The sequence below is a fragment of the Anomaloglossus baeobatrachus genome, chromosome 12 (assembly GCF_048569485.1).
Source record: "Anomaloglossus baeobatrachus isolate aAnoBae1 chromosome 12, aAnoBae1.hap1, whole genome shotgun sequence".
In the NCBI taxonomy this organism is placed as follows: domain Eukaryota; kingdom Metazoa; phylum Chordata; class Amphibia; order Anura; family Aromobatidae; genus Anomaloglossus; species Anomaloglossus baeobatrachus.
This window is the reverse complement of record NC_134364.1, coordinates 131,098,776-131,118,411: the sequence shown is the minus strand read 5'-3', so window position 1 is coordinate 131,118,411 and position 19,636 is coordinate 131,098,776. Positions and strand designations below refer to the sequence as shown.

The 19,636-nt window shown below is 42.7% G+C and overlaps 1 protein-coding gene across 1 annotated transcript in view; it reads right to left on the bottom strand.

Moving 5' to 3' along the window:
• Positions 1 to 19,636, bottom strand: part of INO80 (INO80 complex ATPase subunit) — a 322,016-nt gene that overhangs the window by 273,728 nt on the left and 28,652 nt on the right. Inside the window, exons 2-4 of the mRNA XM_075331242.1 lie at positions 11,484 to 11,674; positions 9,161 to 9,327; positions 9,000 to 9,067 (exon numbers count right to left, since the gene is read on the bottom strand). Of these exons, the coding sequence (XP_075187357.1) occupies positions 9,000 to 9,067; positions 9,161 to 9,327; positions 11,484 to 11,626 (378 nt within the window). The 5' untranslated portion in view covers positions 11,627 to 11,674. The remainder of the gene's footprint in view (positions 1 to 8,999; positions 9,068 to 9,160; positions 9,328 to 11,483; positions 11,675 to 19,636) is intronic.

Genomic DNA, 19,636 nt, shown 5'->3' with positions numbered 1-19,636 from the left:
ACATGGATACATAACATTACACATGGATCACTATCACACATGGATACATAACATTACACATGGATCACCATCACACATGGATACACAACATTACACATGGATCACTATCACACATGGATAGATAACATTACACATGGATCACTATCACACATAGATACATAACATTACACATGGATCACTATCACACATGGATACATAACATTACACATGGATCACCATCACACATGGATACACAACATTACACATGGATCACTATCACACATGGATACATAACATTACACGTGGATCACTATCACACATGGATAGATAACATTACACATGGATCACCATCACACATGGATACACAACATTACACATGGATCACTATCACACATGGATACATAACATTACACATGGATCACTATCACACATGGATACATAACATTACACATGGATCACTATCACACATGGATACACAACATTACACATGGATCACTATCACACATGGATACATAACATTACACATGGATCACTATCACACATGGATACACAACATTACACATGGATCACTATCACACATGGATACATAACATTACACATGGATCACTATCACACATGGATACATAACATTACACATGGATCACTATCACACATGGATAGATAACATTACACATGGATCACCATCACACATGGATACACAACATTACACATGGATCACTATCACACATGGATACATAACATCACACATGGATCACTATCACACATGGATACACAACATTACACATGGATCACTATCACACATGGATACATAACATTACACATGGATCACTATCACACATGGATACACAACATTACACATGAATCACTATCACACATGGATACATAACATTACACATGGATCACTATCACACATGGATACATAACATTACACATGGATCACTATCACACATGGATACAAAACATTACACATGGATCACTATCACACATGGATACATAACATTACACATGGATCACTATCACACATAGATACATAACATTACACATGGATACATAACATTACACATGGATCACCATCACACATGGATACACAACATTACACATGGATCACCATCACACATGGATACACAACATTACACATGGATCACTATCACACATGGATACATAACATTACACATGGATCACTATCACACATGGATACATAACATTACACATGGATCACTATCACACATGGATACACAACATTACACATGGATCACTATCACACATGGATACACAACATTACACATGGATCACCATCACACATGGATACACAACATTACACATGGATCACTATCACACATGGATACATAACATCACACATGGATCACTATCACACATGGATACATAACATTACACATGGATCACTATCACACATGGATACACAACATTACACATGGATCACTATCACACATGGATAACTATCACACATGGATACACAACATTACACATGGATCACTATCACACATGGATAGATAACATTACACATGGATCACTATCACACATGGATAGATAACATTACACATGGATCACTATCACACATGGATACACAACATTACACATGGATCACTATCACACATGGATAACTATCACACATGGATACACAACATTACACATGGATCACTATCACACATGGATAGATAACATTACACATGGATCACTATCACACATGGATACACAACATTACACATGGATCACTATCACACATGGATAGATAACATTACACATGGATCACCATCACACATGGATACACAACATTACACATGGATCACTATCACACATGGATACATAACATTACACATGGATCACTATCACACATGGATACATAACATTACACATGGATCACTATCACACATGGATACACAACATTACACATGGATCACTATCACACATGGATACACAACATTACACATGGATCACCATCACACATGGATACACAACATTACACATGGATCACTATCACACATGGATACATAACATCACACATGGATCACTATCACACATGGATACATAACATTACACATGGATCACTATCACACATGGATACACAACATTACACATGGATCACTATCACACATGGATAACTATCACACATGGATACACAACATTACACATGGATCACTATCACACATGGATAACTATCACACATGGATACACAACATTACACATGGATACACAACATTACACATGGATCACTATCACACATGGATAACTATCACACATGGATAGATAACATTACACATGGATCACTATCACACATGGATAGATAACATTACACATGGATCACTATCACACATGGATACATAACATTACACATGGATCACTATCACACATGGATACATAACATTACACATGGATCACTATCACACATGGATAACTATCACACATGGATACACAACATTACACATGGATCACTATCACACATGGATAGATAACATTACACATGGATCACTATCACACATGGATACACAACATTACACATGGATCACTATCACACATGGATAGATAACATTACACATGGATCACTATCACACATGGATACATAACATTACACATGGATCACTATCACACATGGATAGATAACATTACACATGGATCACTATCACACATGGATACATAACATTACACATGGATCACCATCACACATGGATAGATAACATTACACATGGATCACTATCACACATGGATACATAACATTACACATGGATCACCATCACACATGGATAGATAACATTACACATGGATCACTATCACACATGGATACATAACATTACACATGGATCACTATCACACATGGATACACAACATTACACATGGATCACCATCACACATGGATAGATAACATTACACATGGATCACTATCACACATGGATACATAACATCACACATGGATCACTATCACACATGGATACATAACATCACACATGGATCACTATCACACATGGATACATAACATTACACATGGATCACCATCACACATGGATACATAACATCACACATGGATCACTATCACACATGGATACATAACATTACACATGGATCACTATCACACATGGATACATAACATTACACATGGATCACTATCACACATGTATACATAACATTACACATGGATCACTATGACACATGGATACATAACATCACACATGGATCACTATCACACATGGATACATAACATTACACATGGATCACTATCACACATGGATACACAACATTACACATGGATCACTATCACACATGGATACATAACATTACACATGGATCACCATCACACATGGATACATAACATTACACATGGATCACTATCACACATGGATACACAACATTACACATGGATCACTATCACACATGGATACATAACATTACACATGGATCACCATCACACATGGATACATAACATTACACATGGATCACTATCACACATGGATACATAACATCACACATGGATCACTATCACACATGGATACATAACATTACACATGGATCACTATCACACATGGATAGATAACATTACACATGGATCACTATCACACATGGATACATAACATCACACATGGATCACTATCACACATGGATACACAACATTACACATGGATCACCATCACACATGGATACATAACATCACACATGGATCACTATCACACATGGATACATAACATTACACATGGATCACTATCACACATGGATACATAACATTACACATGGATCACTATCACACATGGATACACAACATTACACATGGATCACTATCACACATGGATACATAACATTACACATGGATCACTATCACACATGGATAGATAACATTACACATGGATCACTATCACACATGGATACATAACATTACACATGGATCACTATCACACATGGATACATAACATTACACATGGATCACTATCACACATGGATAACTATCACACATGGATACACAACATTACACATGGATCACTATCACACATGGATACATAACATTACACATGGATCACTATCACACATGGATACACAACATTACACATGGATCACTATCACACATGGATACATAACATTACACATGGATCACCATCACACATGGATACATAACATTACACATGGATCACTATCACACATGGATACATAACATCACACATGGATCACTATCACACATGGATACATAACATTACACATGGATCACTATCACACATGGATACATAACATCACACATGGATCACTATCACACATGGATACATAACATTACACATGGATCACTATCACACATGGATACATAACATCACACATGGATCACTATCACACATGGATACATAACATTACACATGGATCACTATCACACATGGTTACATAACATTACACATGGATCACTATCACACATGGATACACAACATTACACATGGATCACTATCACACATGGATACATAACATTACACATGGATCACTATCACACATGGATACACAACATTACACATGGATCACTATCACACATGGATACATAACATCACACATGGATCACTATCACACATGGATACATAACATTACACATGGATCACTATCACACATGGTTACATAACATTACACATGGATCACTATCACACATGGATACATAACATTACACATGGATCACTATCACACATGGATACACAACATTACACATGGATCACTATCACACATGGATACACAACATTACACATGGATCACTATCACACATGGATACACAACATTACACATGGATCACTATCACACATGGATACATAACATTACACATGGATCACTATCACACATGGATAGATAACATTACACATGGATCACTATCACACATGGATACACAACATTACACATGGATCACTATCACACATGGATACATAACATCACACATGGATCACTATCACACATGGATACATAACATTACACATGGATCACTATCACACATGGATACATAACATTACACATGGATCACTATCACACATGGATACACAACATTACACATGGATCACTATCACACATGGATACATAACATTACACATGGATCACTATCACACATGGATACACAACATTACACATGGATCACTATCACACATGGATACATAACATCACACATGGATCACTATCACACATGGATACATAACATTACACATGGATCACTATCACACATGGATACATAACATTACACATGGATCACTATCACACATGGATACATAACATTACACATGGATCACTATCACACATGGATACATAACATTACACATGGATCACTATCACACATGGATACATAACATCACACATGGATCACTATCACACATGGATACATAACATTACACATGGATCACTATCACACATGGATACATAACATTACACATGGATCACTATCACACATGGATACACAACATTACACATGGATCACTATCACACATGGATACATAACATTACACATGGATCACCATCACACATGGATACACAACATTACACATGGATCACTATCACACATGGATACACAACATTACACATGGATCACTATCACACATGGATAGATAACATTACACATGGATCACTATCACACATGGATACACAACATTACACATGGATCACTATCACACATGGATACACAACATTACACATGGATCACATCACACATGGATTGATAACATTACACATGGATCACTATCACACATGGATACATAAACATCACACATGGATCACTATCACACATGGATACATAACATTACACATGGATCACTATCACACATGGATACACAGCATTACACATGGATCACTATCACACATGGATACACAACATTACACATGGATCACTATCACACATGGATACATAACATTACACATGGATCACTATCACACATGGATACACAACATTACACATGGATCACTATCACACATGGATACATAACATTACACATGGATCACTATCACACATGGATAGATAACATTACACATGGATCACCATCACACATGGATACACAACATTACACATGGATCACTATCACACATGGATACATAACATCACACATGGATCACTATCACACATGGATACACAACATTACACATGGATCACTATCACACATGGATACACAACATTACACATGGATCACTATCACACATGGATACACAACATTACACATGGATCACTATCACACATGGATACACAACATTACACATGGATCACTATCACACATGGATACATAACATTACACATGGATCACTATCACACATGGATACATAACATTACACATGGATCACTATCACACATGGATACAAAACATTACACATGGATCACTATCACACATGGATACATAACATTACACATGGATCACTATCACACATAGATACATAACATTACACATGGATACATAACATTACACATGGATCACCATCACACATGGATACACAACATTACACATGGATCACTATCACACATGGATAGATAACATTACACATGGATCACCATCACACATGGATACACAACATTACACATGGATCACTATCACACATGGATACATAACATTACACATGGATCACTATCACACATGGATACATAACATTACACATGGATCACTATCACACATGGATACACAACATTACACATGGATCACTATCACACATGGATACACAACATTACACATGGATCACCATCACACATGGATACACAACATTACACATGGATCACTATCACACATGGATACATAACATCACACATGGATCACTATCACACATGGATACATAACATTACACATGGATCACCATCACACATGGATACACAACATTACACATGGATCACTATCACACATGGATACATAACATTACACATGGATCACTATCACACATGGATAGATAACATTACACATGGATCACTATCACACATGGATAGATAACATTACACATGGATCACTATCACACATGGATACATAACATTACACATGGATCACTATCACACATGGATACATAACATTACACATGGATCACTATCACACATGGATAACTATCACACATGGATACACAACATTACACATGGATCACTATCACACATGGATAGATAACATTACACATGGATCACTATCACACATGGATACACAACATTACACATGGATCACTATCACACATGGATAGATAACATTACACATGGATCACTATCACACATGGATACATAACATTACACATGGATCACTATCACACATGGATAGATAACATTACACATGGATCACTATCACACATGGATACATAACATTACACATGGATCACCATCACACATGGATAGATAACATTACACATGGATCACTATCACACATGGATACATAACATTACACATGGATCACTATCACACATGGATACATAACATTACACATGGATCACCATCACACATGGATACATAAACATCACACATGGATCACTATCACACATGGATACATAACATTACACATGGATCACTATCACACATGGATACACAGCATTACACATGGATCACTATCACACATGGATACACAACATTACACATGGATCACTATCACACATGGATACATAACATTACACATGGATCACTATCACACATGGATACACAACATTACACATGGATCACTATCACACATGGATACATAACATTACACATGGATCACTATCACACATGGATACACAACATTACACATGGATCACTATCACACATGGATACACAACATTACACATGGATCACTATCACACATGGATACACAACATTACACATGGATCACTATCACACATGGATACATAACATTACACATGGATCACTATCACACATGGATACATAACATTACACATGGATCACTATCACACATGGATACATAACATCACACATGGATCACTATCACACATGGATACACAACATTACACATGGATCACCATCACACATGGATAGATAACATTACACATGGATCACTATCACACATGGATACACAACATTACACATGGATCACCATCACACATGGATAGATAACATTACACATGGATCACTATCACACATGGATACACAACATTACACATGGATCACTATCACACATGGATACACAACATTACACATGGATCACTATCACACATGGATACATAACATCACACATGGATCACTATGACACATGGATACATAACATTACACATGGATCACTATCACACATGGGTACACAACATTACACATGGATCACTATCACACTTGGATACATAACATTACACATGGATCACTATCACACATGGATACACAACATTACACATGGATCACTATCACACATGGATACATAACATTACACATGGATCACTATCACACATGGATACATAACATTACACATGGATCACTATCACACGCTGTATAGCTGTGATCAGCAGATATGGAAGAGCGGTCAGACTGCTGATCCTTATAGTCCTCTAGGGGGACTAGTAAAATATAAAAAAAAAAGTTCAAATCACCCCCCATTTGCTTCTTTGAAAAATAAAGAGTTAAAAAAATAAAAATATATACACACATTTGGTATCGCTGCATTCAGAGACGCCCGATCGAAATATTAAATCAATTATTCTGATCGGTAAACGGCGTTGCGGCAAAAAAATTCCAAAAGCCAAAATTACGTATTTTGGTCGCTGCAAATTTTGTGCAAAATGCAATAACAGGCGATCAAAACGTAGCATCTGCACAAAAATGGTACCGTTAAAAACATCAGCTCGAGACACAAAAAATAAGCCGTCACTGAGCCAAAGATCCCGGAAACTGAGAAGGCTACGGGTCGCGGAAAATGGCGCAAAACGTGCGCCGCTTTTTTTTTGGACAAACTTCTGATTTTTTTTTAACGCCGTAGATAAAAAAAACCCTATACATGTTTGGTGTCTATGAACTGGCACTGACCTGAGGGATCACATCGACACATCAGTGTTACCATATAGTGAACACAGTGAATAAAATATCACAAAAACAATAGTGCAATTGCACTTTTTTTGCAATTTTTCCGCATTTTTAATTTTTTACTTACTTTTAACCATTTTCGGTTTTTCTTTACTTTTGAAAAGTTGTACAGACTTTCTTGCTCAGACTTGATCTCTGTGGAGACACATATGAGGAAAAAAACATTAGCGGAAATTCTAATAACAATAGTAGAGAATAATGTCTCGTGGGCCCAGATAAAGGACAAACCCGGCTGCAGGACTCCGTTGTGAGAGCTAACGGGAAAGACTCCGGAGATCCCTTCTCTGGATATGTCTCCGAGCAGGGGCGACAGCGGCTCCTCCTTCACCTGCAGGGAGGGGTCCTCAGACTCTGTAAGATGAGGGCTTTCATCCAGACCATCTTCACTGTCGTCACTGCAAGAAGTTTTGTCAAACGGTTTAATGACACCGCGAGAATGCAAGAATCACATCAGTTATAAACGATTATCTTTCTCAAATGCCCCTTACATAGCTCAGTAGAAAAGATCATCCACATAGACAAAGTCACTGAAGAGCTGTGTTTTTGTTATTAATTTTACCATAACATACAATGCATTGGAAAAACAGGGAAAAAATTCCCAAAAAACCTGCTGACAGATTCCCTTTAAGGAGGCAACTGGACTTTTTACATTTAATATTTTTGAAAATTTTGTTTACATTTTTAATATATTTTTAGTCTTCCTACGGAACCTGTAAATGTCATCTTGTTACTAAAATACTGCTGTGATGACTGTCACAAGATAGCGCTAGACCCACTGGTATACAGTAAATGGAGAGGTAGTCAGACAGGCCGAGATCATAAACCAGGAGGGCACGACAGTACACGGGGGGCAGACAGAGACGAGGTCAGGATACAAGCCGAAGGTTAGGGTTCTAGGAGAGTACGTATCAAAATACAGGGAGCAGGTGGGGACGTGGTCAGGAGGAAGTCCGAGGTCAACAGGAGGGCAGGACAATACACAGGGGCAGACAGACACGAGGTCCAAGAGAGTACATACAAGATAAAGGAAGCAGGCGGGGACGTGGTCAGGAGGAAGTCCGAGGTCAACAGGAGGGCACAACAGTACATGGGGGCAAACAGAAACGAGGTCAAGATACAAGCCGGAGTTCAGGGTTCCAGGAGAGTACGTACAAAATACAGGGAGCAGGCGGGGATGTGGTCAGGAGGAAGTCCGAGGTCAACAGAAGGGTACAACAGTACATGGGGGCAAACAGAGACTAGGTCAAGATACAAGCCGGAGTTCAGAGTTCCAGGAGAGTACGTACAAAATACAGGGAGCAGGCGGGGATGTGGTCAGGAGGAAGTCCGAGGTCAACAGAAGGGTACAACAGTACATGGGGGCAGACAGAGACAAGGTCGAGATACAAGCCAAAGGTTAGGGTTCTAGGAGAGTACGTATCAAAATACAGGGATCAGGTGGGGACGTGGTCAGGAGAAAGTCCAAGGTCAACAGGAGGGCACGACAGTACACGGGGGCAGACAGAGACGAGGTCAAAATACAAGCCGAAGGTCCGGGTTCCAGGAGAGTAGTAGCAAAATACAGGGAGCAAACTGGGACGTGGTCAGAAGGAATTCCGAGGTCAGAAGCTGGGAAATCACAACAGAAACAGGGGAGGACAGGCAGAGACGGGTAAACAACAGTCTGAAGTCGAGAGACCAAGATCTGAACACTGAGCACCACGGGAGCCAACAGCACAACTGTAACCAGGAAGTATGACTGGCGGCGTCCTGAGCTAACACGCTCCCTAATGAAGCAGAGCAATCACCAGGAATGAGAAGCATCTGCGAGATCACCCCCCCAGGACTAGCCTGAAACCCAGTGCTGTGACATAACCTGCAGAGCACTCATCCTGCAAAATGCTCTGCACCATAAGCAACATATACCGGCTCTGCAGGAGAGCAAAGCAGAACAATACAGAATGTTCTGCACACAGGAATCATAACAACTGCAGTGTATACTCAAAATGATGAAATCACGTCATAGTCGGGAGCTTTCAACCTGCCCCTGGGTGCCAAAGTAAGTCATGGGCACCCCACAATAGTGGGGACAGGTGATGGCAGTCGGTGCACGTGCACAGTGGCATTTCAATATTTAAACAGCTGCGATCTGAGCATGTTCTAGCCTTTGATGTTACAGGTAGATGCCACCTGTGTAACACAGCCGCCATCTGTGGGGAGTGTTGCGGGCTCAGCTCCTGAGCACTCTCCATACATCGGAAACTAATGTCACATGAGCAAAGGGATCACTGTCTGCCAGGTACGGATCTAACAGATCAAGGTTCTAATGTGCAGTGAACCGCTGAAGTCTGCAAATACATTAACCCTTAATAAACCAAGAGGAACAATTGTTAAAGGTCCGCTGTGAGATTATGTCGTTGGCTTAGGACGCAATTTAAGGCTGGAAAATGTCCTCTACAAAGTATGAAGTGCTATAAGTATTGGCTCCCTCAGTTTCTTCTGCACCAAATGTCAGCAATGAAAACGTCCATGGCCTATAATTATCAAAGGACATAAGCAGTCCTCAGGTTACCTGGAAAGGTTTCTGTTGAATATAGCAGATGTTTGGCGAAGAAACTGATCCAGCCGCAGAGCTCGCTCCAAATACTGGAAATAGAGAGGTTTTGCAAGGTCTGTCGAATAACCATCTTCTGTGGCTTCTGGGTCTGAGGCCATAGACACGACCGGTCTTCATACAGAGAGGACGCCTCACAGAACTCCAGGCTGCAACCAAACAAAACACGTTAACACCGCACTGCTGCTGCTTCCAATTACCGCTTAAATTCCATACAAAATATAACTAAACAAGACCGGTCACTTACTAAAGAAAAATCTGACTTCACGGGATTCTGACGATTTTTTCCATTTTGCGCTGCGTCGTTCCACTACAAAGATATTCAGATTTGATGTTTTTGGAGCGCAGCATGTGAAATCTCTGCTTGTAGTGCGACTGGGCGTTTCTTCACAGTCTTCTCTGGGGGCGTGCACTTAACCCCTCCCTTCAGCCAATCACAGCTCTGAAGCTGACCTACAGTCTCACACACTGCTATGATGGCAGCAGCTGAGAAGGAAGGTTGAAAGTGCACACCCCCAGAGAAAACTCTAAAAATCTCTGCTTCACAGCTCAATTGGGCGTTTCTTCAGTCTAATCTAGGGGCGTGCACTTAACCCCTCCTTTCAGCCAATCACAGCTCTGCAGCTGACCTAGCAGTCTCACACACTGCTATGATTGGCAGCATTTGTGATGTGACGGAGGGTTGAAAGTGCACGCCCCTAGAGAGGACTCTGAAATCTCTGCTGCACAGTCCAACTGGGCGTTTCTTCAGAGTCTTCTCTGGGGTGTGCACTTCACCCCTCCTTTCAGCCAATCACAGCTCTGCAGCTGATCTAACGGCCCAACTGGACGTTCCTTTAGAGTCTTCTCTGACGGCGTGCACTTAACCCTTCCTTTCAGCCAATCACAGCTCTGCAGCTGATCTAGCAGTCTCACACACTGCTATGATTGGCAGCATTTGGGAGGGTTGAAAGTGCACACCCCCAGAGGAGACTCTGAAATATCTGCTTCACAGTCCAGCTGGGCATTTCTTCAAAGTCTTCTCTGGGGGCGTGCACTTCACCCCTCCTTTTGGCCAATCACAGCTCTGCAGCTGACCTAGCAGTCTCACACACTGCTATGATTGGCAGCATCTGGGAGGTAGGGTTCAGAGAAGACTCTGAAATCTCTGCTGCACAGTCCAACTGGACGTTTCTTCAGAGTCTTCTCTGAGGGCGTGCACTTAACCCCCTTCCTTGTAAAATGAGGCCAATCACAGCTCTGCTGCTGATCTAGCAGTCTCACACACTGCTATGATTGGCAGCATCTGGGAGGGAGGGTTGAAAGCGCACGCCCCCAGAGAAGACTCTCTGCTTCGCAGTCCAACTGGACATTTCTTCACTCTGCTACCGGTTTGACTACAAGCGCTGAGAAGGTTGATTTAAATGGGTAAATAAAGCAGTGCCTCAAAGGAAAACAGGATGCAGGGCCTCCAAGTCCTGTAACAAGCAATTCCCTCATTCTGCATAATGATGAAGGCAATAAGTGGGGAAGGAGAGGGGAAGAGACAGCCTGAAAGGGGGGGAGCTGTATACAAAGTTACGGTATGTACAGAGCAAAGGACAGGTCAGGGGGGCTTGTATACGCCGATCATCCACAACACATGACAATAGCATATGTCCAAGCATCAAACGGTCAGTTGTCAAAGGGGTCCTCTGCTTAGATGTTAACCTATTTATTTGTGGTGGTCCAACCATTGGGATCCCGCTAAATCGGGAGAATGGGGAACTTCTACATCGAGCGCTCCTCCATTCTTTCCGTAAGGGTATACGGCTGTATTCGGCTTCTTCCAGTAGCCCCATAGAGAATGAATGGAGCGGTGGGCCATCATCCATCCTACTTCTCCATTGTGAGGATAAACGTGCTCCACCTGGAATAAACGTTCCCCCTTTTACCTTTCAATATGGATCCCAGTGGTCACACACCCACCAATCAATGATCACTGATCCTCTGAATAAGAGATCCCCTTTAAAGCTGATGTGATGCAAGCCGGGGAAGAAAAACAAAACTGGAGTCACAAGCATCTGAGCCAACTAGATCAGAGTATCTAATCTAATGACGGATCTACAGTGGGGATCCCACTAAATACCAAACATGGTCCCTGGAAGGACACCTGAGAAGAAAATGACCTCGTCCTATACATTCTAGGCGATCTCGTCAGACTCTTATCACTGAACGGCTGCTGTATTATAAAGTGCTGAAACGTTAATTCAGGATGTGACAGAACAGTGTCAGCCCCACATTATCAAGTCCCGGCATGAAAGGGTGTGCTGGAGTCATCAACGTATCAGAAGAGTCTGACAAACGCTTTATGACACCATGCCCCCCGTTCCATCCAGTTTGGCGGAGTTGGGTGAAAATGGCATGAAAACAACAAAAGGCACAACATTTTTGCGTAACCTCGATGTGATGACTATCACAAGGTGGCGCTAGACACTACTTGTATACAGTAAAAGGAGAGGTAGTCAGACAGGCCGAGATCATAAACCAAAAGGGCACGATAGTATACAGGGGGAAGAGACGAGGTCAAGATACAAGCCGAAGGTCATGGTTCCAGGAGAGTACGTACAAAACACAGAGAGCAGGCAGGGACGTGGACAGGAGGATGTCCGAGGTCAGAAGCCAGGAAGTCACAACAAAAACAGGGGAGGACAGGCAGAGACAGGTAAGCAACAGTCCGGAGTCGAGAGACCAAGATTTGAACACTGAACACTAAGGGAGCCAACAGCACAACTGTAACCAGGAGGTACGACTGGCGGCGTCCTGAGCTAACACGCTCCCTAATGAAGCAGAGCAATCACCGGGAACGAGAAGCATCTGTGAAAGCATCTCCCAAGACCAGCGTGAAACCCAGTGCTGTGAAGCAACCCGCAGAGCATTCATCCTGCAAAACGCTCTGCACCATAAACAAATATATACCGGCTCTGCAGGAGAGCACAGCAGAACGATACACAATGTTCTGCACATCAGAATCATGACACTCGAGTTGCACACAAACTTTGCTACTTATTAAAGTGTTTTACACCAAATTTCTGGCAAAACACATTGATGAATTGGGGCCACAGTGCTTTGCAGTTTGCGGTGCGCTGATCTGCGTCTACCTCTGAAAGTGTCTGCAAGGGGCCCGAGAGTATTAGGACTGGACTAGGACGTCATTAAAGGAGGTGACCTGGTTCTATAATCCAGATTTTTTTCTTTTTACAGTATGTCAATGGATAAGTGCATTGTGCATGGATATCGGGGCAAGAAACAGCACAGGTGCACTATGAGAAGAGGCAAAAGGCAGGAGGTTGTGCAATGCTCAGACCGATGTTCTGCTGGGAAACCTCCAGTCCGGGCACCTATGCAGCGGCTACCGTGACTTCAATCTATATACTCTCTATACTGCTGGCACTTTATATGTAACTTTTTACATTGCATCTATACTCTCAGAAGATGCAATTAATAATTCACATCAGCGGGATATATAAGGATTTACACTTTGTTTCACGTGAAGTGAGTACATAAAATCAATTTTCCTCCAATAATCTTTAGTCCCATTTCTTATATACAGTGTCCCCACCCATACCCTCTATACACCGCACCTATATACAGTGTGTCCACCCATATCCTGTATACACCGCACCTATATACAGTGTCCACCCATATCCTGTATACACCGCACCTATATACAGTGTGTCCACCCATATCCTGTATACACCGCACCTATATACAGTGTCCACCCATATCCTGTATACACCGCACCTATATACAGTGTGTCCACCCATATCCTGTATACACCGCACCTATATACAGTGTCCACCCATATCCTGTATACACCGCACCTATATACAGTGTGTCCACCCATATCCTGTATACACCGCACCTATATACAGTGTGTCCACCCATATCCTGTATACACCGCACCTATATACAGTGTGTCCACCCATATCCTGTATACACCGCACCTATATACAGTGTGTCCACCCATATCCTGTATACACCGCACCTATATAGTGTCCCCACCCATACCCTCTATACACCGCACCTATATACAGTGTGTCCACCCATATCCTGTATACACCGCACCTATATACAGTGTCCACCCATATCCTGTATACACCGCACCTATATACCGTGTGTCCACCCATATCCTGTATACACCACACCTATATACAGCATGTCCACCCATATCCTGTATACACAGCACCTATATACAGTGTGTCCACCTATATCCTGTATACACCGCACCTATATACAGTGTGTCCACCCATATCCTGTATACACCGCACCTATATACAGTGTATCCACCCATATCCTGTATACACCGCACCTATATACAGTGTGTCCACCCATACCCTCTATACACCGCACCTATATACAGTGTGTCCACCCATATCCTGTATACACCGCACCTATATACAGTGTGTCCACCCATATCCTGTATACACCACACCTATATACAGCGTGTCCACCCATATCCTGTATACACCGCACCTATATACAGTGTGTCCACCCATATCCTGTATACACCGCACCTATATACAGTGTCCACCCATATCCTGTATACACCGCACCTATATACAGTGTGTCCACCTATATCCTGTATACACCGCACCTATATACAGTGTGTCCACCCATATCCTGTATACACCGCACCTATATACAGTGTGTCCACCCATATCCTGTATACACCGCACCTATATACAGTGTGTCCACCCATACCCTCTATACACCGCACCTATATACAGTGTGTCCACCCATATCCTGTATACACCGCACCTATATACAGTGTGTCCACCCATACCCTCTATACACCGCACCTATATACAGTGTGTCCACCCATATCCTGTATACACCGCACCTATATACAGTGTGTCCACCCATATCCTGTATACACCGCACCTATATACAGTGTGTCCACCCATATCCTGTATACACCGCACCTATATACAGTGTGTCCACCCATATCCTGTATACACCACACCTATATACAGCGTGTCCACCCATATCCTGTATACACCACACCTATATACAGCGTGTCCACCCATATCCTGTATACACCGCACCTATATACAGTGTGTCCACCCATATCCTGTATACACCGCACCTATATACAGTGTCCACCCATATCCTGTATACACCGCACCTATATACAGTGTGTCCACCTATATCCTGTATACACCGCACCTATATACAGTGTGTCCACCCATATCCTGTATACACCGCACCTATATACAGTGTGTCCACCCATATCCTGTATACACCGCACCTATATACAGTGTGTCCACCCATACCCTCTATACACCGCACCTATATACAGTGTGTCCACCCATATCCTGTATACACCGCACCTATATACAGTGTGTCCACCCATATCCTGTATACACCGCACCTATATACAGTGTGTCCACCCATATCCTGTATACACCGCACCTATATACAGTGTGTCCACCCATATCCTGTATACACCACACCTATATACAGCGTGTCCACCCATATCCTGTATACACCGCACCTATATACAGTGTGTCCACCCATATCCTGTATACACCGCACCTATATACAGTGTGTCCACCCATATCCTGTATACACCGCACCTATATACAGTGTGTCCACCCATATCCTGTATACACCGCACCTATATACAGTGTGTCCACCCATATCCTGTATACACCGCACCTATATACAGTGTGTCCACCCATATCCTGTATACACCACACCTATATACAGCGTGTCCACCTATATCCTCTATACACCGCACCTATATACAGTGTGTCCACCCATATCCTGTCCATCGCCATTAACTTGAGAACGGCGGCAGCTATAGGCATAGAAGTGGTATCTAGGTATAGTAAAGTAGCCATGTGCTACGCAATGAAACCACCTATAGCGCCACCTGGTGGAAAACAACGAAGTTAGCATTTTTATCTCGAAAACGGAACGAGATAGAGAAAAAAAGTGAATTAAAAAATTGTAGGGCATCATCAACTCAATACGAATCGACACCTTGCATACAGATATGCTATGATATGAAACCCATGACCCCCCCCAAAACAATGAATGCTGGTCACGCATATGGCGTTCATGTAACTTTGATGCTCAAAGTGTCCCCCGTCAGCTGCAATTCACATCTGGCCTCTGCACAGCATACTGTATCTTGCTGTAATGCACATCTGGCCTCTGCACAGCATACTGTATCTTGCTGCAATGCACATCTGGCCTCTGCACAGCATACTGTATCTTGCTGTAATGCACATCTGGCCTCTGCACAGCATACTGTATCTTGCTGTAATGCACATCTGGCCTCTGCACAGCATACTGTATCTGGCTGCAATGCACATCTGGGCTCTGCACAGCATACTGTATCTTGCTGCAATGCACATCTGGCCTCTGCACAGCATACTGTATCTTGCTGCAATGCACATCTGGCCTCTGCACGGCATACTGTATCTTGCTGCAATGCACATCTGGACTCTGCACGGCATACTGTATCTGGCTGCAATGCACATCTGGCCTCTGCACGGCATACTGTATCTTGCTGCAATGCACATCTGGCCTCTGCACGGCATACTGTATCTGGCTGCAATGCACATCTGGCCTCTGCACGGCATACTGTATCTGGCTGTAATGCACATCTGGCCTCTGCACGGCATACTGTATCTTGCTGCAATGCACATCTGGCCTCTGCACAGCATACTGTATATGGCTGCAATGCACATCTGGCCTCTGCACAACATACTGTATCTTGCTGCAATGCACATCTGGCCTCTGCACAGCATACTGTATCTGCTGCAATGCACATCTGGCCTCTGCACAGCATACTGTATATGGCTGCAATGCACATCTGGCCTCTGCACAGCATACTGTATCTGGCTGCAATGCACATCTGACCTCTGCACAGCATACTGTATCTGGCTGCAATGCACATCTGGCCTCTGCACAGCATACTGTATCTTGCTGCAATGCACATCTGGACTCTGCACAGCATACTGTATCTTGCTGGAATGCACATCTGGACTCTGCACAGCATACTGTATCTTGCTGCAATGCACATCTGGGCTCTGCACAGCATACTGTATCTGGCTGCAATGCACATCTGGGCTCTGCACAGCATACTGTATCTGGCTGCAATGCACATCTGGCCTCTGCACAGCATACTGTATCTGGCTGCAATGCACATCTGGCCTCTGCACAGCATACTGTATCTGGCTGCAATGCACATCTGGCCTCTGCACAGCATACTGTATCTGGCTGCAATGCACATCTGGCCTCTGCACAGCATACTGTATCTGGCTGCAATGCACATCTGGCCTCTGCACAGCATACTGTATCTGGCTGCAATGCACATCTGGCCTCTGCACAGCATACTGTATCTGGCTGCAATGCACATCTGGCCTCTGCACAGCATACTGTATCTGGCTGCAATGCACATCTGGCCTCTGCACAGCATACTGTATCTGGCTGCAATGCACATCTGGCCTCTGCACAGCATACTGTATCTTGCTGCAATGCACATCTGGCCTCTGCACAGCATACTCTATCTTGCTGCAATGCACATCTGGCCTCTGCACAGCATACTGTATCTTGCTGCAATGCACATCTGGCCTCTGCACAGCATACTGTATCTTGCTGCAATGCACATCTGGCCTCTGCACAGCATACTGTATCTTGCTGCAATGCACATCTGGCCTCTGCACAGCATACTGTATCTGGCTGCAATGCACATCTGGCCTCTGCACAGCATACTGTATCTTGCTGCAATGCACATCTGGCCTCTGCACAGCATACTGTATCTTGCTGCAATGCACATCTGGCCTCTGCACAGCATACTGTATCTTGCTGCAATGCACATCTGGACTCTGCACAGCATACTGTATCTGGCTGCAATGCACATCTGGACTCTGCACAGCATACTGTATCTGGCTGCAATGCACATCTGGCCTCTGCACAGCATACTGTATCTGGCTGCAATGCACATCTGGCCTCTGCACAGCATACTGTATCTGGCTGCAATGCACATCTGGCCTCTGCACAGCATACTGTATCTGGCTGCAATGCACATCTGGCCTCTGCACAGCATACTGTATCTGGCTGCAATGCACATCTGGCCT